This window comes from Neopelma chrysocephalum, unplaced genomic scaffold (genome assembly GCF_003984885.1).
Source record: "Neopelma chrysocephalum unplaced genomic scaffold, ASM398488v2 Primary Assembly neopelma1_96778, whole genome shotgun sequence".
In the NCBI taxonomy this organism is placed as follows: domain Eukaryota; kingdom Metazoa; phylum Chordata; class Aves; order Passeriformes; family Pipridae; genus Neopelma; species Neopelma chrysocephalum.
In genome coordinates, this window is record NW_020925422.1 from 356,482 (window position 1) to 379,481 (window position 23,000).

The 23,000-nt window shown below is 39.9% G+C and overlaps 1 protein-coding gene across 1 annotated transcript in view; it reads left to right on the plus strand.

The window, feature by feature from the left end:
• Positions 1-8,119: 8,119 nt before the first annotated feature.
• DTWD2 (DTW domain containing 2) overlaps positions 8,120-23,000 on the plus strand; it is a 68,289-nt gene continuing 53,408 nt past the window's right edge. Inside the window, exons 1-2 of the mRNA XM_027709434.1 lie at positions 8,120-8,361; positions 22,095-22,187. Of these exons, the coding sequence (XP_027565235.1) occupies positions 8,278-8,361; positions 22,095-22,187 (177 nt within the window). The 5' untranslated portion in view covers positions 8,120-8,277. The remainder of the gene's footprint in view (positions 8,362-22,094; positions 22,188-23,000) is intronic.

Sequence of the window (23,000 nt, forward strand, 5' to 3'; positions counted from 1 at the left end):
GCTGAGTTGTTGCTTCAGGGAGTCCTTGTATCTTTTCTTCGGAGCTCCTCTCTTGCGGCAGCCAGAGGCAAGTTCACCATAAAGCAGGATCTTAGGGAGGCGGTGGTCCTTCATCCTGGAGACGTGCCCTGCCCAGCGCAGTTGCGTTCTCAGTAGCATGGCCTCAATACTTGTGATTGCTGCCTGTTCAAGAACAGATGTATTGGTCACATAATCTGACCAACGGATGTTCAGGATTGTGCGGAGGCAGCGTTGATGGAAGCGTTCTAGGAGACGCAGGTGGTGGCGGTAGATGACCCATGTTTCGGAACCATATAAAAGAGTAGACAGCACTATGGCTCTGTAGACACTGATCTTGGTACCTTTCTTCAAGTGTTTATTACGCCATACTCTTTTATGGAGTTTTCCAAAAGCACTATATGCCTTCGCTAACCTATTGTCTATCTCCCCGTCAATCTTACCATCTGAGGAGATGAGGCTGCCTAAGTAATTAAACTGTTGGACTGATTTGAGTTCTGATTGGCCGATGGTGATGTGGGGATGATGGAGGACTTCCTGAGGTGCAGGTTGATGGAGAACTTCTGTCTTCTTTAAGCTGACTTCCAGCCCAAAGAGCTCAGCAGCATCTGCAAAGCAGGATGTTAAACGCTGCAGAGCTGCTTCTGTATGAGCGACAAGGGCGGCGTCATCAGCATAAAGCAGGTCCCGGACAAGATGGTTCAGGGTCTTAGTGTGGGCCTTCAGTCGCCTTAGGTTGAATAGGCTTCCATCAGTACGATATCGAATGTAGATACCGTCCTGATCATCGAGGTCTGCCGTGGCCCTTTGGAGCATCATACTGAAAAAGATTGTGAATAAGGTAGGAGCGAGAACGCAGCCTTGTTTCACGCCGTTCTTTATTAGAAAGGGCTCAGAAAGTGTGTTGCCATATCTGACTTGGCCATGCTGATCTTCATGAAGTGAGGTGATCATTTTAAGGAACTTGGGGGGACAACCTAGACGTTCCAAAATCTGCCAAAGACCTTTTCTGCTCACAGTATCGAAAGCCTTGGTGAGGTCGACAAAGGTTACAAAGAGACCTTTGTTCTGTTCCCTACACTTCTCTTGCAGTTGTCTGAGAACAAAGATCATGTCTGTGGTGCTCCTGTTGGCTCTGAAGCCACACTGAGATTCAGGTAGAATTTCTTCTGCTATAGCGGGAATTAGTCTGTTCAGGAGTATTCTTGCCAAGATTTTGCCAGCAATGGAGAGCAGAGTAATACCACGGTAATTTGAGCAGTCTGATTTAGTACCTTTCTTCTTATATAAGGTGATGATGACTGCATCACGAAGGTCTGAAGGTAGTTCGCCTAGTTCCCAGCAGCGCACCACAAGCTCATGAAATTTAGCATGGAGTGCAAGGCCCCCATGTTTCCAGACTTCAGGTGGAATTCCATCAACCCCAGCTGCCTTGCCAATTTTCACCTGCTGTATGGCCTTGAGGGTTTCTCCTAAAGTGGGGGCAGTATCCAATTCGTATTTCACCGGTCGTTGTGTGATGGACTGAATTGCTGAGTCTTGGACTACACGGTTGGTACTGAAAAGAGTCTGAAAGTGTTCAGACCATCTATTCAGTATGGAGGTTTTATCTGTCAGAAGCGTTTGAGCAGTAGAACAACAGGAAAGGAAAAGTGGTGGCTCACAAAAGGAAGGGTGAGAAAAAAACCCCACAAGTACATGAAGAGTTATTTTTAGCTGGCAATGTGGATATGTTGCCACATGCCCTTCCAGCAGACTATGACTGTACTCTGCACAGGGCTGGCCCACACCAAGACAGTGACTGGGGACGGAAGCCAACCTCTGCAGGCAGCAGTACATGCCTGGGGAAACAGTCCATTTCCCTCAGCATTTTTACATTTTTACTGGTCTTTTACTTTTTTACTGGTACTAGAGTTCTGAAAGGATCAGATGGACATTTTTCTGCTCCTCATTCCTCCCATCAGCATGTTTATGCCAGCACCAGTGCCCGGCTGGCCACAGGGTAAGCTCAGCTGACCCGTCTGAGAATAAATAAAGAGAAAGAATATTGCAGGGTGGCTGTGTGGGCACATGATCACTCTTGTTAGCACCAAGGGAGATGGGGAGGATGGCAAGACAGGCAAGATCATCACCTCCGTCAGCTCTGACAATTTATGCAAACCTTCAAATTATTTGTTGCATTTAGAAATATGCTACAACTTCTAAAGGTTGCTGAATAAATGTTGGCTTGAACAACATGCTTATCTGAGCCTAATGGAAATTGGCTGGAGGCAGCCTGCAGCAGCATCGTCTAACACCTGTTACCCTGCCAGCACTCACCAGTTCCTGAGCTGGAACAAGCGAACATTGTTTCATAAGAATTCAATGCGTGCATGTATGTTTACAATTACCATTAGGAGAAGGAATTGCTAATCCACCATTAAGAGTGACTACTTTATCAGGCACAAATGCCTGCAGAGCCATTGGCATGTGCCCACCAAATGCAGAATGCTGAACTCCAAGTGCAGGCAGACTGCAAACAGCCATACAAGCACGGCAATATTTATTAAATTCATTTGGAAGTAGCAATCTTTCTGTCCAGCTAGTAACACTTTATAGTAACAAATGCAACCAAAATGATTAAAAGCTGCCTCTCAATAATACCTGCTGGCATAACTGTATCTATGCCAGAGGCTTAGGGCTCTAATAGTATATCTGTGTGAGGTAAAATGTATTTGCAAGTGATGAATGATAACTGCACAAGTGTGCAGTTGCAGACCAATATTCAGACTCCTCATGGTTTCTCTCTTGAAAGTGAGGCTAATCTAAGCCACTTACACTAAGCTGAGTGAGAGTTCAAAAACAAGTCCCAGTCTGTACTGATATTTGTCCTACCCCAGTACTTCCCATCTTCTTGGAAGAAAAATATTACAATGTAAGTACCCTAATATAACTTATTTGAAATTAGTTCCAATGCAGATTCACAAAAAGGTTTCACTGTTGTAAAACTGCGTAAAGAAATAAGGTTCTACTCCCAATATGTATCATTGTCTACACTATTATTTTTTCTAAAATTGCTGGTAATTATCCCAAAGTGAAAGGGAGAAAGAGGAAGAACACTTGCTGGTATTAACAGTATGTGAAAATATGCAAACCAATAGTTTTGTGATGTAGTAGTTACCTTGAAATGTCACACTCTTATTATTTCACTGTAACTCATGTGTGTAGTTATGCAAAAAATAAAAGTGTATATACAGGAATTAGAATTAGATGGTTGGAATGGAATGTTACTTTATGCTATTTCCTTGCATGAAAATAATTCCTATTAGTGCTTTCTTACAGGGTATCTCTAGGCTGTGGAGAAAAAAAAGAGTTTCAGTGGACGAACATTATTATTGCCCAAATCCTGTGATTCTGAGAAGGAAACAATGTTATGGAAAGTATCTCTTTTTTGGCAAATGTGTAGAAAGCACAACAGTCAACTCTGCGGAAGAATTTTCATCAGAAAGAATAAAGGCAGAATCACTGCTGCATTTTGGACACAATTGCACAAATTTTAGTTCTTAGGCCAACAGAAAAAAATGCAGATGAAGATTAAGTGACAAACAGGATGTTTCTGTTGCTGCTGCTGTTTCTTTAGTTCATGTAAAGGACATTTCCAACCCCCCTGTAGTGACTAAAGTATCTGAAATGAACTCTGCGTTTTTCAAGTCACTTGCTGTCAGTATTTACAAAGCAGTGAGTTATCATGAGTGACAGACAAATTCAAAGACTTTAAATAGAATTGGTAAAGTCTGAAACCCACGGGTTCAACAGATTATAGGAGACAGCATTATGCAATGTACATCATTATTACATGATTCTTACTATGCAGTCGATTTCAGTACTGGATGGCTAAATGTTTTACAGTCATGTTTTTTGTTGTAAATCAGTTATAATAGAGCACCTTCTAGAATAGAGACAGTCACAGACAGTTTTTGCCCTTAGAACACACAGCATCTCTGAGCATGTGGAAAAATACAGCACCTCCAGCAAGTCCTTGGTGGAAGGTTGGAGTTAATTATTCTGGCCAGCTACTGTGTCTCACTAAATCGTTCTTTTTCCCTCAAAAAGGCCTGTGTTGGGATACAAGTGGTATGATAAATCAGGTCAGTGCATGCTTGGGTCAAACAGAAAGCAAGCTCTTCTCCAAAATTCAACAGTTCCTAGTTTTTCGATCAGGCACCCCCAGACTTCACCTGCACAGAGCTCTATTCCCAGCCGTAATGGTATTTACCAACATTACACTCAACCCCCCTTATTTAACATACGGCTTCATATCTGCACATGGCCTTCTGTTCACGCACATTGACAGCTAAAAAGGAGCTTTGTGAACCTATTCTGCTGTACAAATAGCAAGATGTCTGTCTGTCTTCTGTTGTGAGACAATGAGGCAGAATCACACAACAAAAACATCCTTCTTCCTCATTACAGCCTTTGTATGAGCATTTCCAAGCTCATCTGTCTTGTTCCACTTGACTCTCAGTTCTCAGTCCTAGTCAGTTCTCCAGGCTCACCTGTGGTGCTCTGAGACAGCAGCTTAGCTCATTATGTCTTCCAAGCTCCCAGCTCCGAGTCCCCTTACACAGACTACACCTCATGCTGACACGAGTGACTGTGCAGTAAGCCCGGTCAGGTAGTCTATCCAGCTTAACTGACGGCTTCTGGATCCATCACTGGAACATATAGACAAGTATGGGTATGGACAGGAACCACAACCAGCCCAAATTCAACATATGAAAGCTGCAATTCTCTACGAGGGCACAGCTTTTGCAAAAAAAAAAAAAAAAAGAAGAAAAAAAAAAGAAATTCATTCCTCAGGATTTCAAATTACTTATGTCAGTATTTGAAACTGTGGGTCAATCCAGGCAGTAGAAACATGGCACTTAGAATTAAACTGGCTAAAGCTGCTGGGAAACTGCCATTTGAATATGCTTCTTTGAGAACTGCCATCCTGACAGTTTCTTCCCATCTCTTAAAATAAATGTATAATAAATTTGAACTTCTTGGCAGGGCTTTTTTGGTGACTTGTAACAGCAAGAATTCTAACTTGTACGTACTCAGTAAGGGCTAATCCTAGAATAAAATAAATATTAAATCCTAGAATAAAAGAGAAATAGTTTATGTAGGGACACAGAAGAGGCCGGACGTGCAGAGGAATGGTACTTTCCATAAAACTTAATGGACTTTCCATACTACAGTGAGTCTACAGCTAGTCACTAAACATGTGACCATTCATGATCCAAAAAAGGGAACAGTTCAGTACATCAAATGTATTAAATGCAAGTAAGAAGCTCCCAGACAACCCATCATTTAGATCTGTAAATTTACAAATTGCAAACACTGGTCCAAAGAGGTGCTGTGGATTCCTCAGTTTTCTAATACAATGGTGGAGGTGTTAATTTTGATTCAACTATGCACATCAAATACTCAAGGTAATCACGCATTAAAAAGATAGTGTGGACATACATATCTATTAGCCTGCAAAAGATTATGAAGATCTGCCACAAAATTTATTTTACTTTTTTGCCTCAAACTTCAATATTCAGGCATTTCTCCTCTTAAACTCCTTCAGTTGTTTAAACAAGACTTCTGGCCTAAAAATAATGCTTCCAATTTTTTTAAAATGAGTATTTAGTGCCAGATCTATAGTTTGTTGGCCTGTAGTGTGAGAAGTTGCTGGTCTGTTAAACTTTGGAACCAGACACATAGCAAATACTAGTTCTGTTCAAAAAAAGAAGAAAAAAAAAATCTAGGGTTGAGCTGGTTTTTAATCCTTTCTGCTGTTGTTGGTAGTCCAAAACAGCAATATTGAAGTAACAGGAACCCTCAACCCTCAAGCCCAGCTTTTAGGCCTGGTCAGTCTACCCTAACCTGATCTCATGCTTCCAGTTTCCTTCAGGTTAAGCTGATTCACTTTCCACTTCAGATGTATGCACATAGAGAAAAGCACTCTCTCTACTGAGCCTCTACCTATTCCCTGCTACATTTACCCATTCCCTTGACAACAAAATTACTTCAGGCCATGTAATTGTTACATGTATTTTAGGCATCTATCTGCAGATCAATTTTCTCTTCTGTGTGGTCAGATCAGAACTGTTTACAGTGGTTTACTTTCTTCTAAACTGATGACTGAAACTGATTATTCTTACCAGACCAGATAAAAAGTCTTTGAAGATACTCGTGGAAAGCTATGAAGGTATTTCCAGGCTACTGTCAGTACCATGGGGACTCTTCTCAGTAAGCTGGAAGTAGAAAAGTGACCCCGCACTAAGACATCAATATGCCTTCTCATATCCACTACAGCTGTGTTACTTCTAATAATCAGCCTAAATAAGTTCCTTGTAAGTTATAACAATTCACCTTGTGATGAGGCTTTCCCCTTAATAAGAAAGTTTCAGCTCTCTCACTCCCACACTAGTCCCCCTGTCCTAAATTAGGTGGCCTATAATACTAGCAGTAAGTAACTTTTCCTTACCTCCTTATTTATTTATTTATTTATTTATTTTATTTATTTTCAAATTTACAGTATGTAAATATACAGCTAGCTTCAGAATCACTGGTCTCTGATTTTTACTTTTTTTTTACCTAGTGAGTAAAATGCATTCCAATGTCTATACAAGAAAATGCATTTATTTGTAGCTTGAGCTATGAGCTACAAAACTATGGTACAAAAATACACAACCTAAAAACAAAACTACATTAATATTGTGCATGTGTCTAATACCAGGAGGCCTGAATTGCATCAAGTGGCTCTGAAGATTGTAAGTACATAAACACAATACAGTTTATTTTGGATGCAGAACAGAAAACAGGAAACAACATGACTGCAGTTATTAATTTCAGGAGAGAATCTGTCCTGTGGAGATTTACTGGTTACTGTATTTCAGTAGATTTCTAACGTAAATGGCAATGACTTTGAAGTTGAATTTTATTGTACTGTATAACAGACTCCAATATCAGCACCTTATTAACAGATCTACCTTAATTATCACTTAAGGTATAAGCTCAATTAAGTATAAACTTACATTTATGCATGTATTGCAGGAACTGTCCTAGAGCCCAAGGGAGGGTAAAAGGGATCCACGGGCATGGGAATTTTCAAACCCCTACTCGGCACGACTTCGAACAAAACACCAATTAAAACGGTCAGATAAGCACTTAACGACCAGAAGTTCGTGGGTTTTTTAATAAAAAACGCTACTAGAATTTCAATCTCCACCTCCAGGGGCACCAGCACCAGAAGCTGGTTATCCGCGCTCGGTGGGGCGCTGGGGGCTCCAGCCCTTGGCTGATATGTCGCTCTCTCTCGGCGGCAATAGCCGTGCAGGTGAGGGCAGGGGTGAGAGCAGGGGCAGCAGATCCGAGGCCCCCCTTCCCCGTTCCCGGCAGTTCCCGGCAAGGTTCTCCGCTGTCCGCGAGCGCCGCGCGCCCACAGCGCCCCCTGCCGGCCGCTCCCTGCACGGCGCGGCTCCCCTCGGAGCCTCCCCATTGGACGGCGCTCCGCGCGCCCCCATTGGGCGAGCCCCGGGAAGGGGCGGTGCCGCCTCCCAACACGTGAGCGCGGGCGGCGGACGCCCCCTCCCTCTGGCGCCCGCCTGGCGCCCCCTGGCGGGTGGCGGCCGCGCGGCTCGGGCGGGCCGGCAATGGAGGGGAGCGGCGGGGGGGACCCGGCCCCGGGAGAGGAGGAGGAGGAGGAGGGCGAAGGCTGCGAAGGGCTTTGGGAGCTGCCGGTGGAGCGCTGCGAGAGGCGGCCCGAGTGCGGGCGCTGCAGGTGACGGGGGCGCGGGGCCGCGCCGAGGCCCCGGGGCGGGCGCGGGTCGGTGTCGCGGCGGGGCCGGAGCCGCCCCCGGCGACACCCGCACCGAGCGGGTCGGTGTCAGCGGTGGCCCGCCCGCCGAGCAGCGCCTGTGGCATCGCACAGTCACAGATGGGCCGGGCTGGGGGGCACCACGGAGGGCATGTGGTCCCACCTCCCTGCTCCAACAGGGTCATCCCAGAGCACGTGGTACGGGATTGTGTCCACATGGCCCTTGGACATCCCCAATGAGGGAGACTCCACAGCTTCTCTGGGCAGTCTGTTCCAGTGGAGAGCAAAGAAGTTCTTTCTGATGTTCAGGTGTTTCTGATGTTCAGTTTCTGCCCATTGCCTCTTGTCCTGAAGGCATCGTGTCCTGAAAGCATGTGCGCACCTCGTGTGTAACAAAATCATGACATGAAGTAACTTTGTTATGGAGGGTAATGACGGAGTGTGGCAGGGAATATATAGAGGCTCGGCAGGGAGTACTGCACCTTTTGTCTGTACGAACACACCTGAAGAGCAAAAGCTGAGGTGGGAGGGGGAAGGTGTGTCGCCCTAGTGCCACGCAGACACTTCAGCAGGGCTGAGCAGTCCTTGGTGCTTTGTGAAAAGAAAACGAGAAACTAGCCTCATCTAACAGCTTTACAGCTAATTTTGAAATCCATTCAAGCACCGGGGCATGGAGGGGTTAATACAACTTGTTGTGAATTTGGGTATCTTTTTAAAGCAGGCAGTGACTTCTGGTGTTATGGAAATATCTCGTAACCTGATTTTATGTCTTTGTAGATATGTCCTTTTAGTAGAGTGAGTAGCAGGATGTCAGATGTTCCTGCACTGTGCATAACAGCCAAAGGAAAAGATTCCCAGCACCTACACTGATTTCTTCTGTTTCTGTTAATTGGTGAAATAAGTAGAAAGGCATGTAATTTTGCTAAAGTGTCAGAGTTCAGAAGCTTATTTTTGGTAAGATTCCTGTATATAAGTTGTCATTAAAAAAATATGTACCAGGCAAGTCATAATATTTTTAAGTGTTCACTGTTGAAAAAAGTAGCCGTAGGCAGTAGTTGAAGCCCAGAGAACAGATACAGGACACTTGCTTTTTGCTGTCCTTTTTTTTCTCCGGTGATTTGTAGCTCAAATAACTTCTTGAACTGGATGTATGCCGCAGTAGACATAAGTTGGTTTTGTTTTGTTTTGTTTTTTTAATGTGAATTTCTCCAGTCCCCCTTGAACCCATGTAAAGTTCTTGTATCAGCAACATCGGGCTGGCAGGAAGACACTCCAGGCCTACAAACCCCAGAGTGGGAGGAATTACCTTTTGGTTTATTTTTGTTGTGGTTTCTACCTTCCTCTTCTCCACATAGTATATAAGGTATGAGTGAGCCAGCCAGAGCTTGGGTAATGTTCTTCTGCTTATAGGACCATTCCTCATTCTATGGCTACTTAGCTTCCTTGTAACCTTTTGGTAAGGGAGTTTGGGAAGTATTTTGGAAGGCCAAAGTTAATTTTGATAACTACAGCACCCTCACCGCTGTCTTTATTGACTCTTTCAGAGATCTTAAATAGTTTTGAAAAGCAGGATTTCCTTTTGCAAAAGCCATGCCAATTCTTCTTCTACTTTTTGTAAGGGTCCACTAACCATATTTTTAATTGTAGCTTCTGTTCACGTGAACAGCTTTATTTGTTGAAGATTTTTATTTTTAGTTGTTTCCTCCTTGCCATTTCTAGTCCTGACATTTCAAGGAACCACTGAATGAGAGTTAACCCACTGTCATTCCTTACTGAGGTGTTTAACCTTGAGCTCTTTCAAAATGCCCATAGTGTACTGTTCGTTACTGTTGAGTTTTTTTGTCATTGTGTTTCACGACCTCTACCCTAGTTCCTTCAATTTTGGACAGATTTTCTGATCAGTCACCTTCAGAAATGGTTTCTAGAATAGACATCTTTCTGTTTTCTTTCATGGTAAATCTGATGGAAAGTATTTACTCAGCTTCTCCCTACCATGCAGTAGTTGGCTTTCTGAAGAGCTGTGAATGAATTACACCTGTTGTGAAGAGGATGGGTACAATGAGCACAGACGCTGAAAGAAATATAGGGGCAGAAAAACCAAGGAGGATGAAAAGACTAAAGAGTTGCTTACTTTTTAAGAAAAAGAGAAAGTGGCATTTTTTAATTGAAGTTTTGGTGGAGATGACTGCACATGAGTAAATTGTGCGCACAGTGTATTTTTGCGGTGTATCTTCTCCATTCTCTTCCTTGGGAATATAACTAAATTATGCTTTTCAATGAGCATGACATTCTGTGGCATGACTTGGAGTAGAAGTGCAGAAGTGCTGAGTAGAGTAAGGCTGTGACTTAGGGTACCTCATGGGAAGAAATTTTACCCTGAATGTTATCCTGTAGGTTGTGGCCAGGTATGTTTAACTGACGCACTTATTTCCTGAACTGTAGATTTTTACTGTTAGCACCTTAATGAATGTGACTTAGTTGTCATGATGATCTGAATTCAATACAAAAGCATGGAAGAATGGATTCTCTTTATGGTGGTTCCTCATGGGGACCGACTTCAGGTTCTGACTTTTTTAAAAATATGTCAAGACACCTGATTGACAATTTTTTTAACCAAGTACTCAGGCAGTCAAGATGTCAATAGAAATGTGGGAGTATAGTAAATAAGTTTTCATTTTGGATAGTATGAATGACTTGAGTGTCCTGAAGGAACAGAATGTTTATAAGTATTAAGTATTTGAGACTTTCTATTGCCTGTGATGGTTGTGGAGAAAATACAACTATTGGAAATAGCTTATGGTGAAGAATTTGAATGAAATAAGATAATGAGATTTTACATTTTGAAGGTGTTTGTGTGTAAGTGCCAGTTAAAAAAAAAAAGTGTAAAATGACCCTGCTTGTAGTTGGTGTTTGAGATGGCAAACAGCTCATGCAAATGAAATATGTGCAGTTGACTTTATACTGTTTTTTTCTTGAGGATACAATTTAATACATACTCTGTCTGCCAAAACCGAAAGGTCGGTGGTGATAAATTTTGAATCGATAACTTCTTAAGGCTTTCATAGCTGACTATTTGCTTTCAGAAGTTAAAGCCCCACACCCAAACATTTAAATAGGAGAATACGCTTAATATAGTTTCCTAGTTGCTGTTAGCTTGAAAACCAAAATGAGGCAGGCCCCATAACTGAAGTAATGTAGGACAACAACTTGATTTTGTGGTGTGGCACTGAGAGCAATATAACAATTTGAAATAGTAGAGACCTTTTTAGGCTGCTTATTTTGTGCCTCAGCTGACTTGGTTAGCATGCATTTTGATCTGGCATTAAAAAAAAGGAAAAAGAATATGACTGGCCACATAGTTTTGACTATGGACAACTATAGGCTAATAGAAACACAACCACAGACAAGAACTGCAGCAGAGAATAATCTTGTTAATTAAAGCAACTTTATTACCTTTGATTGGCTTTTCTGTAATTACACCAAGTGCAACTTTGCCTTGGGGATGGTAGTGTATTATAAGGGAAGCCAAAGATGTTTCAACATTGATCAAGCCTTCCCAATTTAATCATAAAGAATATGAAAAATACCAATGGTTGCTTTACAAGAATTGCTGTTGATTTTTATAAACATTACACAAAGCAAAAACCTAAAAAAAGAAAAAAAAAGCAAAAACCTAAAAAAGTCACGTACCACTAAAACAAGTGGGCGTAGGGCACAGGAGTGCCCATCTTCTTTGACAGACTGGTTAATGGATTTAACAGTATCTAACCATGATGACAGCTTTTGGAGCAGGGGTGGTTACATTTGTCTGAGTGGATAGGAATACTAAGGGAACGTTTGGCAGTTTTCTACAATATCCTGGTAGTCAAGCTGGGAAGATACAGACTGGATGAATAGGTCTACAAAACCAACAAAGAGAGCTGCCTGGGCTGTTGACCTCAAACAGCTGACAGTTCAAAGTAGGAGAGGTTTTCGTGGGGGTTTATGCTGCGTGCAAAGCTGTTGAACGTGCTCCTGGTGCCCAGGTTGGCAGGGTGAAGACTTACACAGCTAGCAGGTGAAGCCAGGTGGACGGAGCAATTGCTGTACTGCTGTAGGTTAGAGCTGCCACTCAGAGAGACGTTGACATCTGTCTAATCATGAGGAAACTCATGAAACTCAGCACATTCAGAGCTCTGTGCCCAGGGCTGAAGGAACCCATGCAGCACTGTCAGCGAAGGAACCACCCTGCAGCAAAGGCTGAGCAGGGACGAGCAGCATCCCCTGGTGGGAGAAGTGTATCCTGTCTGTTTCAACGAAAGTGTAGCTGTGTTTCAGCTTCAGAAAAAATGAATCGCGCTTTGTGAGAGGGGTTAAATGCTCGTTGCCTGGTGAGACTCTGCTCTTGGAAGGCTCAGATAAGGTGGTTCAAGTGCTTTGAAATTAGTCCTGCTTTCAGTCCGAATCTGTCCAATTCTGAGTTATTTTATGAGTCCATTTATGACTTTGTACTGCTGTGTTCTGCTTCAGTTAATACCACTGGCCTTTCAGATCAAGCAATGCTATTTTCCTCAGTGCAAAATCTTAACTGTTGTGGTCCTTCTTATTCCTGTCAGTCTCTTAATGAGGTACTTGGGTGCAGTCTAACCTTGTTTTTATTAAGTTTTACAAACATGCTTGTTAAATATACTTCATTAGTTATAAAAATAGTGTTTTCAAGTTACATAAGAAAGTTTCATCTATGCAGTGGACTTCTAGCTTTCTTATTTAAAAGCAAGCAAGGTATTATTCTCAAGACATGCAGCCTGCAAAGTGCCTTGAGTGGTACAAATCAATATGGTTCTGAGGTTTGATGTGGTGACTGCTATATTCAGCACTTAAAAAGCACTTGTGCTTAATGGATTACCTGCCTTAAGAGCAGCATCTTCCAGTATCGCCGAAAAGCTTTAGAGTGGCTTAAATAACTTGATGCCTGGTTAAATAAATGAAATATTCTGTATTCAGTAAAAATCAACATGTTTTAATGAAATATAATAACCTTTTACTGTTAAATAGCAGGTATAATGTTTTAAAATACATTATTGTGTAGTATTATACCAGGAAACCGATTGACTGCTTTTTAAAAATATTGGTGCTAGAGCAAAAACCATTGTGTTCAACAAAAGTGCCGCTATTCAGAAAAAGGACACTAGAGTGTAGTGTAGCATTTATAGTGCTCTTGCAGTGAAGCAGCATCATGAAGCCTTCTGAACAGAACACTGTTTGCAAACTGCCTTTTTTCATAGGGTGTTATAACGTTAAGTTACACTGAAGTTTTCTGAATGTATAAACACAACTGTGTTCTTCTACCATCTATGGCAGAAGTTGATAATACACTAGAACACTTCAACTGAAAATTTAACCATTTTCCTCATACTAGTTATTAGGAAATACTGGAAGCTTTGTTAACTGTATTTTTGCTTACATTCAGTTGAAGATAAATTACAGAGAATCTTTCTTTTAAGAAGAGTATGTACTCTTTAAAGAAGTTTTGTCTGGTAGAAGGTATCTGCTTTTATGTTAATGCTAAATATAATATAGAATGAGCATTCTGTTGTGTATTCTGTTTTACCATAATAAATTAGAGCAATACCTTAATTTAACTGATTTTTTAAAATTATTTTTTTATTTCTGAAAGAAAAAAAGCTAAAATTCATAGCTGTAAGTGACAGGATATGACATTGTTGTATGCACTGAGAAACACAAGAACTTCTTCTTTTAACTTCTGAGAGATGCTTGGGTACTGAGCCTGCTTTCATTAAAAATCAATTGCAGAATTCACTTGACTTTACTTGGTGTAGAACTGAGCTTTTTTTATTAAACTCACTTTTCTCATCTGCTTGCTTCAAACTTGGATCCAGACTTGTTTTACTATTAACGAATAAAGTATACATGTCAATAGGCTCCATCTTTAAACTACTATATTAAATAAGGTGAAGTTGCATAGGGAGACCTAAATTTCAAATTTTAAAAGGCTTATTGCTTTTGTGGAGTTAGAAAGGCTGGTTTTCTTGAAACATGGTCAGTGTTTTTGGAACAAGAGAATGCTGTGCATGTAACTTAAACTAACTTAAAATCAAAACTGAAAAAAAATAAAGTGGGACATGGAAATATAGTGTTAGAAGTTTTTATTTTTGCATAGGTCCTTGCAGTGTTACCCTTAATGACAAGTTGTGATCATGCTTTTTTTTTAAATCAAACCAGCAATAACGCAACAAAAATGCAGGAAGCTTTTAGGTAATTTAACTTTAGATTTTTTTAGGCTGCATTTATACTGCTTCAGTTGCTGTTTGAACCACTGAGTGCAGATGAAATGTACTGTCAGCATCTCCTGCTTGCAATGTCTTAATCCCTCAGTTTCTCAAGCTACCTTTCCCCACTGCAGGTTCATTATGACCCTTTATTGCACAAGGGGTGTTAAGAGCCTGCACTCCCTCACATCAAGGTACCAGACTGAGAAGGAGAGGGGGAGAAGGACTGGTTAGCCACAGTTTCTGGTCTTCCATGGAGAGGCTCTGGGGGGGGGCTTGCAAGGGGCTAGCAAGTCTACCAGACCCAGGATGCTGATTCGGTATTGTTGGAAATCTTTAGTTTTCTTTTTCGTTCTTGGATTGGTGGGTTCCTCTCTCCCCGGGAAATTCTGAGCTTTTCTACAAGTCATTTTGGTTACAGAATTTTCCTGCTTTGTCTTTCCTTGGGATAGCCTCTAAACTTCTGAAACAGATTGGGAATTGTAGAGCTGGCAATATAGGACTTCAGTTTAACTTCTTAATGTCTCAATGGCTCACTTTAAATGCCATTACTGCTTCACGTTCTTCAACAAATTTAAAGCTCTGCTAACTGTCTGGCATCAGGCTTGTCAGGTTGCCAGCTATTTTGCCTGACTGTAGAGCCAAGATGCATGAAAATGTCAACTATCTCAGGCTCATTAATTTTTGGCTTTCCTGGCCTTTCTGTAATGACTGCAGTGCTGCATAAGCTAAATGCTGCTTTTTTTATTTACTCCTATTAGTTACAGTGGAAACCACAGCCAACTTTAATGGAAACATTTGAAATAGTTGAAAGAGTGTTCTCCTATTGATTTGTTAATTTAAGTTGTTTACAAGGAAAGCAGTCTGCCAAAGTCTCCTTACATGTAATAAGTTCAAAAAATTATGCAGGGTGAATATTTTGTTCCTTTCTTCTTTGTACCTTTTCTCTTAAAGCACTAGAAGATATTTGTTGTTTTGAATATGTTCTGTTTAACCTTGTAAAGCTGCCGTGATCATTCCAGGCTAAAAAAATCCCCAAACTTACTTGTTTGTCCTTTATTTATGATTTAACTGGTCAGGCAAAAAGGTTATTTGCCTTGGGAAATGGACACATGAGAACACTGCACAACTAAAAAGCCTTTAATAAGGTCTATGCTACTTTTGCCTGCATTTCTGAAATATACTGATTTTTGTCTGTTTACCTTCAGCATGAAAATATGTGAAAGAGATTCGTTGAAGATAGCTCACATGTGGAGCATTCGTACAGAAGTTGTGCTAATGAATCTACTAATTTTGTTGGTAACCTGTTGCTTTCTGTTATAGTGTCAATCTCTAAAGTAACGTCCAAACTAATTGAAAATACTCCTAGTATAATTGCTTGTCACTTTAGTGTTACCAACTTCTCCATAAAAGCCACTTCATCCCTAAGTGGTAATTTTCTAGATGCAACACAATAGCAGTGTGCTGCTGCTACTACTGCTATTACTGATGATGATGGTAATAAAATCTGTTGTACTATTTACTTAGTGTCCCAAACTACTGTGAAGAATATGGTAATGCAAAATAGAAGGGAAGTTTGGAATGATGCAAATACTTGAAGGATTTTTTTCCTCACTAATTTTAGATATTTTTACAAATATACCTTTTATAAAGAGATATATATATATGTATGTATGTTTACTTACTTACCTAATTACAGCACTAACTGATGTAATTTTCCAAAAGATAGGAGGGTTGTCCTTAATGAGAACTCAGAGCTTGTCATGAACTAAGTGACTTTCCATCCTTACCTCTGAAGCGTTGCCTCTTTTGTCCAATGTTAGTCTTAAATCTAGGAAGAATGAAATCTTGTAGTCTTTGTAAGTAAGGCTTTTTGAATGTTTTGCTACAGTTGTTCAAAAGCAGACCAGCTGAACTTTGACTGAAAATCATTACAAGTTGATCATTGCTTGGTGCTGAAAAAGAAATGAGTTGAGAGGTAAATCCATTTCTGGTGGCTGGATGTCAACAACAGAAAACTCCAAGCTGAAAATCAGTAGTAACACAACATCTTCTTTGAAGACTTACGTTGTGGATGCTTCTTATGGTTTTGCTTTTTCAGACAGATTCGTCACTTTTTTTTCCCAGTAAGAGCTCAGGACATAATCCCTGAAATGTATTGGATTGCTTTGAAAGTAAATGTTAAAGTGGGACCACATATAGTCTATGATCTTGTTTTGAACACTTATCTTGCCAAGCTTTATTTTCTCCTGCTGAGAGTAGGAGCTGAATAATGGTGTATTGCCCTTTTTTTTTTTTTTTAAGTTTTTTTTTGTTTGTTTGGTTGGTTTGGTTTGTTTTTTAGATCTGTGGCTCACCAACGTGTTCGTATCGTTGTTCACTAGCAGTAAAACCTGCACTCATGCATAGCATACTGAGGAAGACTGAAAGACCTGAGAGCTGCTTGGCATGGCCTGACAGCTTGTATTCTTTTAAGTAATGATTGTGCCAGTAAACCATGCTCAGAAAAAACCCAAGGTTTGTGTGCTGAAGAGCTGAGCAGTGTATAACAGGTGCTTGGGGATCAGCATGAGTACAGGGCACGTGGAGAGTGGTATTTTGTGGCTGATAGGAAGAGTGGTTCTGTGATTTTTCTGAACTAAAAAGCATATCTTCATGCTTTATTAACTTTTGATGATGGATACCTTTCTTGTTCCTGTGAATTTCTCCCCTCCTCCCCTCCATCATGTGATACATGTAACTGTTCAAGGAACAGATGTAAATAGTGTTTGTTTTTGAACTTGGTCTCTGCTGGTATTGCTCTATACCTCCACCAATTAACTACCTTATTCTTTGTTTGGGTTTTCTGGAGTCCAGTGCTCTGGGCAGAGGCCCAGGATTATGTCAAATTTACAAGAAGGCAACAGTTTTCAAATGGAAGGAGAAATCTCCATTGAATATGATGGAAAACATAATCAGGTTTTGGTCAGGAGGCTGGAAGCAGAAAAGAAAATGGCAAGGGATGTATGTTCTCACCATAGAATGTAGGAGCAGGAGAAATGCTGAGAGGTGGTGTGAAATTCAGTGGCTGCACCGTTAAAAAAACTAAAACAACAAAATGAAACAAACCCATACACCTGTTTTATTTATTTATAACTTTTTGAGGGAAGCAAAACTTCACAATATGCCTTCTTTTTTTTTCTTCTTTTTGATTTCACTTTGCCAGGAAGCTGGTGCTATACAGATTATTAAGTGGAAAAGGAAGTGCTCTGTTGATCTTGGTACTCTCTCCACCTGTCTTTCTGATACTGTGTTTTTATGTGACTGTTGAAGTTTGTAAGAATTTAATTTTACATTATAATGCCTCATGACCAGTGAGTTCCAAAGTCTTTCGAAAGAGACTGGAGGACAGAATGGAAACTCGAAAGCAATGAAGTCAGAGTAATTTTTCTATGCCTGATTTTTCTTAGGAAGCACCATTAAAACTAAGGCTTGAAAATTTTACTTGAGCAAAGAATGTTCAAAATAAGCCTAGAAGAAATCTTGACAGTGCGGATGGCATTAGGAATTACTCCTTGTGTTTTTGACCTGGCTTCTCTAGCACTTAGAGTGCAAACCAGAGGTTTATGTAGTGTCATAATAATGTTCCATGTTTAATTATTTCATCCTTTACTAGTAACACTTAACATCTGATCTGCGTTTTTGAGAACTACCAGGCATTTTAAACTGCTATTTTCACAGAATTGTTTATCGTGAGTTCATACTGTTGAATGTTATGTCATGTAAACCATAGACTCTGGGTTTTTTTCTAATTATTGAGTTAGGATTGTTTCTTCTTAAATGCATAAATTTGTTTATCTATGTTTAGCTTAATCCTCTCATTCTTTTTTATGTTCCCTCTGTAGCTGTAGTGGTTAAGGTGGAGGATGCAAAATATAATCTTAAAGCAATTTTTAGTTTGTGTTTGTCCTGTAACATAAACCAAGCAAAAATAACATTTTTTCTCAAATTTTTTAAAATGTATGGGCTTCTCCTTATAAACTTCCCACATAGCTTTGCAAAACTTCTGAATGTTGTTTTAATGCTTGTGTGTAATGGACTTGTGTCAGTATAAAACACATACAAAAGCATTAGTATAAAGCAAACATATGGTAACTTTGCGGTTTCTCCAGACTTCTCAGGTGGGCTTTGACCTTGAAACCCTTGGTGTTTTGACGAAAACAGTAGAGAAATCTAATTTACTTGAAGCGACCATTTCTATTTTGGCAGGCGTGTTTTTTTGAAAATATGGAGTCCGGGGCCTGACCTTGGCAATATGTGTTGGAACATGAAAATGTTGCTACAAGTGTTAGTAGTTTAAAAACATCAGCTTCTTCACATTGTTTCTAGAACACATGGTTGGCGCACTCAACCTCTTTATGTGTTTCTGTAGAAATGTCTACGTATGCTGAGCATGAAGTTGTAACTTTGTTAGTCTTTGCTTACTCTGGGCTTAAATCTTTGAATTAACCACCTGTAGTTTTCTGAACACGGGTGTAAGACTACAGTTGTTTGCATTCCCAGAATGATGCCTGTTTTCAGAAGCTCTTTGGGCCTGTAACAAGGTAAAACTTGGTTCTGAAGCAAGGGAGGACTTATTTACAGGAAAATAATACAGAGACTTGGAAAGAGTTTCAGAATTAGCTCACTATTTTCCAGAATACTGCAAATTCACTTTTAGAGTATCTCTGCGCAGAAACTACTAATCACACTAAATCTGACACCACAGCACAATCCACTGTCCAGATTCAGTTCTGGGAAGATAAACTAAATTCTGAACATCATTAATTTGGATATGAATAATGGAAAGAAAGCTGTGAGAAGTCAGTGCATGTGCATGGCTGTCTCTTGCATATGAAGCACTTTTGTGAGATGTGGAATGATTATTTTAGATGCCATCGTGACAGTTACTTTGTCATAAATTTTTAAACTAGAAATGCTGTATTTAAAAACAATTAAGAACGCACTGAGTAGCTTTGAACTGTACTGAAATTGCATACAGGTGAATAATACTATAAAAATTATACTGCTTCGAATCCTAATCCCCACCTACAAACCTTTTCTTTAATGTTCTTAATGCTACTGTTCCTACCTAGAGCTGATTGCTACTTTGATTTCCAGAAATGGGAGAAAACTGATGTACTGCATAAGTTTCTGGTGCTTCCCCTGCTCTTCTGTAACACCAGCTCTGTATGTAGGGCAAGAATGTAACAGAATCTTTAAACAAAAGAAAAAGACAAATAGCCTTTTCTGCCTAGGTGGCCTTTCTCAGAGCAAAGGCAGCTTTTGTGGTGGTGGAACAGAACTTCTTTTGTTCTGCAGTGCTTCCTGTCTGGCAGATGTAGGCTGGTAATGTCAGTTTCATGTAGGAATAATGTTTTTGTCTCGGCACAATAACCGTTAGATTCCGAAGTAAAATTACAGAAATAAGTCTTGTGCCCCAGGATGGGGTTGTAAACCTATGTATTCAACATAATTAGGAATCTAATTGGGTGCTTAAAGTTAAGTGATATATATGCATATGTAAGTAGTTAAATTATATTGGAAAGTATTTTATTTGTCATAGTCTGTGCTCTGCTCCTTAGAATATAGGCAGAGTTTATTCTGCAACTATTTGCTTGCTTTCCAGATAATTTCCTTCTTTTTGTTTATATTTGGTGTTTTTTGTTGTGTGTGTGGTTTTTTGTTTTGTTTTGTTTTGTTTTTTGGTGAGGTTAAGAAAGCTTAAAAAACTACCTGTGAAAAATCCAAACCGTTGTGGAAAATACAAAAAGTATATGCAAAGGGAGACTTGAACATAAGTTCTGGTCTAGTGAAATTTGTTGTAATTAAACACCCTGAGGTCAGAAATCACCAGAAGCTCTCTTTGTCTGCTTATAAGAGCTAATGAGCAATGCAACTCATTGGATTGAAGTCACCAGCTTACTGTTTTGGAACAGCTTTGTCATGTCCTAATATCTCCTTAGCAGAAAATGACATAATGGGGAGAACTTTAAAAACTTCTCTTGTTAGTGAAACGAACTACTGGGGAGAAACCAAGGAACCACAGTTGGTAAAAAATTGAATTTCTGATGATCAAAAAGAGGATGAACTTCTACCTAGCAATCAGGGCATAGGCAACAAACAGCCTCGGCAGTACTTGCTGCTTCCAGTTGTTAACAAAACCGTTTTCAGAAATTTCTGTTTAAATTGCTTACACATGAGAAAATTTGGGGAAAAAGCAATGGTACAGCACTGGAGAACAACCCACTAGACTTGAAAGCGAGGTTGGTTTCAGTTCATTCATGATGAAGGTCCCAAGAGTAGCCCACTGAATAGTAAAGTCGTTGAGTACTTAATTCTAGGCCCACAACCTGGCCTTATATAAGACAATGTGCCAAATTTATGCAGAATTAGCAACAGGAAATTGCCAGCACCAGAAGTGTGAATGAAAGACGGATATGGGACACTGGAACAGTATACCAGAAGAGTGTATCAGAGTAATTTCCAATTTGTTACTAGACTGATTGCTTGCTTGTGGGCCTTCTAGTCTAAATATTTAAAAATATTTAATTTTTATTTAATAATTTATTTTTATTTAATAATTTAAAATATTTTAAAAGTTATTAAGATATTTAAAATATTTTCCCTGTGGAGAAGGGAATAGTCTCTGAGCCTCAGTAGCTGCAGCTAGCAATAGGGGGTTTCAATTAACACAACCTATCAGCTGATAAAGAGGAGCTTGCCTGTTGTTACTACCGTACTGTTTGACTAGGAAACAGTTGTACGGGCTTGGACTACTGTAACATTACTTAGTACATCTCGTGTGGGTGTGTGCTCTTGTGGACGAACACATTCAGTGACAGGCTCATCATGAATTTAATCTGAGCCTGTCTTCAGAGTTCACTTCTGTGAATCATATCTGCTGCAGTGATTGATTGCTTACTGTCTCTGATATGTGAGCAACAGATGAACTGTTGCCAATGAAGACTACAAGGAGGATGCAGGTGAAAGAGTGCTCCAAGCCCCTAGCATTGTGCTGAAAATACTGACTTCGTATTTGTTAAGCTCAGAGAGCTTTTTTTGCAGGGTTGGTATGATTTTAATTGGTGAATACAGGCAATAGCTTCACTGTTAAGGAAGTCCTTAATTTTTCTGAGCTATTGAATAACATATGCAAGTAGCCAGAGTGATATCTGTGCGTGCACGTGCATGTATGTGTGGTTTTCTGGAGTAGCAACTTCAATTAGTCTATAGCTTCAAACTTTGTTCTTTGCTTCTGTTTATTCTTGATCATTCAGCATATCAGTTTCATATCAGGCAATATTTAAGTTAATTTCTTTAGACACAGCTCTTTAGTTAGCCATTCCAACAGCTTCGTGCAGTACACTGAAGAATTATAGATAATTTTTTTTTCAGACTTAGATTAGAAGTTCCTAATAAGGACTTCTCTGTTTTCATACTGAAAACATATTTCTGCTACATATTTCAACATAAATGGAATTACAAAAAACTAAAATACAGCATGTCTGGGGTTTCCTGTTTGGATACTTCTGAAATGCTATATTTTAATCAATCTTATAAATATATAAATTATAGACATTGTTCTATTAAAATAGTATATCAAATTGTTGAAACTAACTTGTTAGGAAAGCAGTAACAGAATTCTCTGATAAGGTTATGGATACTAGTAAGCTGCTCATCTTGAATACGACAAAAGGATTTTTAAAGTGCTTTAACTCTAACCAGCCCGCAGGGAGGGTTTGTGCACTGTTCTCAAATGTTTCAATGAAAGCCTTGCTTCTTTATTTTTAGAAATGGAAGAGATTTCAAACAAAATTACATCAGGTTTAGTACAGTGTTGTAAGAAGAAGTTCTCATTGTGCCTCCTGGGATGCAGTGTGTATTTGTGCAATGTATTTACATCATCTTTCACAAATTGCTGATTGCTTTTGTTGTTCTCTTGCTTCCTTTTGCCATGTAGCCGTCCTAAGAAGGTGTGTTTGTGTCCATTCCTGCCCGTACATCCACTAAAGGTCTCCACCTGCTTGTATATAATCCAGCATCCAGCAGAGGTGAGTAAGGCTGTGTTAACTGTTGAGAGTTCAGCTAGAATCTTAATGCAGCAAATGGTAGGCAAGAGGAAACAGCTGTGCTGTTAACATTGTCATGCTTCAACCCCAGCCATCAGCTAAGTTTACTTTCCCCTGTGCCAGATGGGATGGGAAGGAGAATCAGTGAAAAAAGGCTAACAACTTGTAGGTTTAGATAAGAACAGTTTAATAATTGAAACAAAGTAAAATATAATAGTACTAATAATTCTAATGATAATTATAACAATAATAATTGCAATAAAAAGCAGAGAGAGAGAGAGAGAAAGAGAGAGAACCCAAGAAAGACAAGTGATGCACAATACAATGCTCACCATACGCTGATCAATGCCCATCCTATCCCTGAGCAGTAGTTGGTGGCTCTTGGCCATCCCCAGTTTATATACTGGGCATGACATTCTGTGGTATGGAATATACCTTTGGCCAGTTCAATTCACCTGACCTGGACATACTCTCTGAAGATTTCTTGTGTACCTCCTCACTGACAGAGCATGAGACACTGAGAAGTCCTTGTCCTAGGGTAAACACTACTTAGTGGAAGGTATTAGAAAAAGTTGGCAGATTTTTTTTAGATTTCATACACCGTACCTGTGACAGTCTGAGTGACTGTCTACAATTTTTATTAATCAGCAATCACAACAGTTGCCTGTTACAGTGGGATGCAAGTTTTCTGTTAGTATATATTGCGTAATAATAATTCACACAGTGTTGGAAGACCATTATCTGGCTATATGAGGGCACTTGGCTTATCAGAGATAAATCCAAACAAATGGTGGG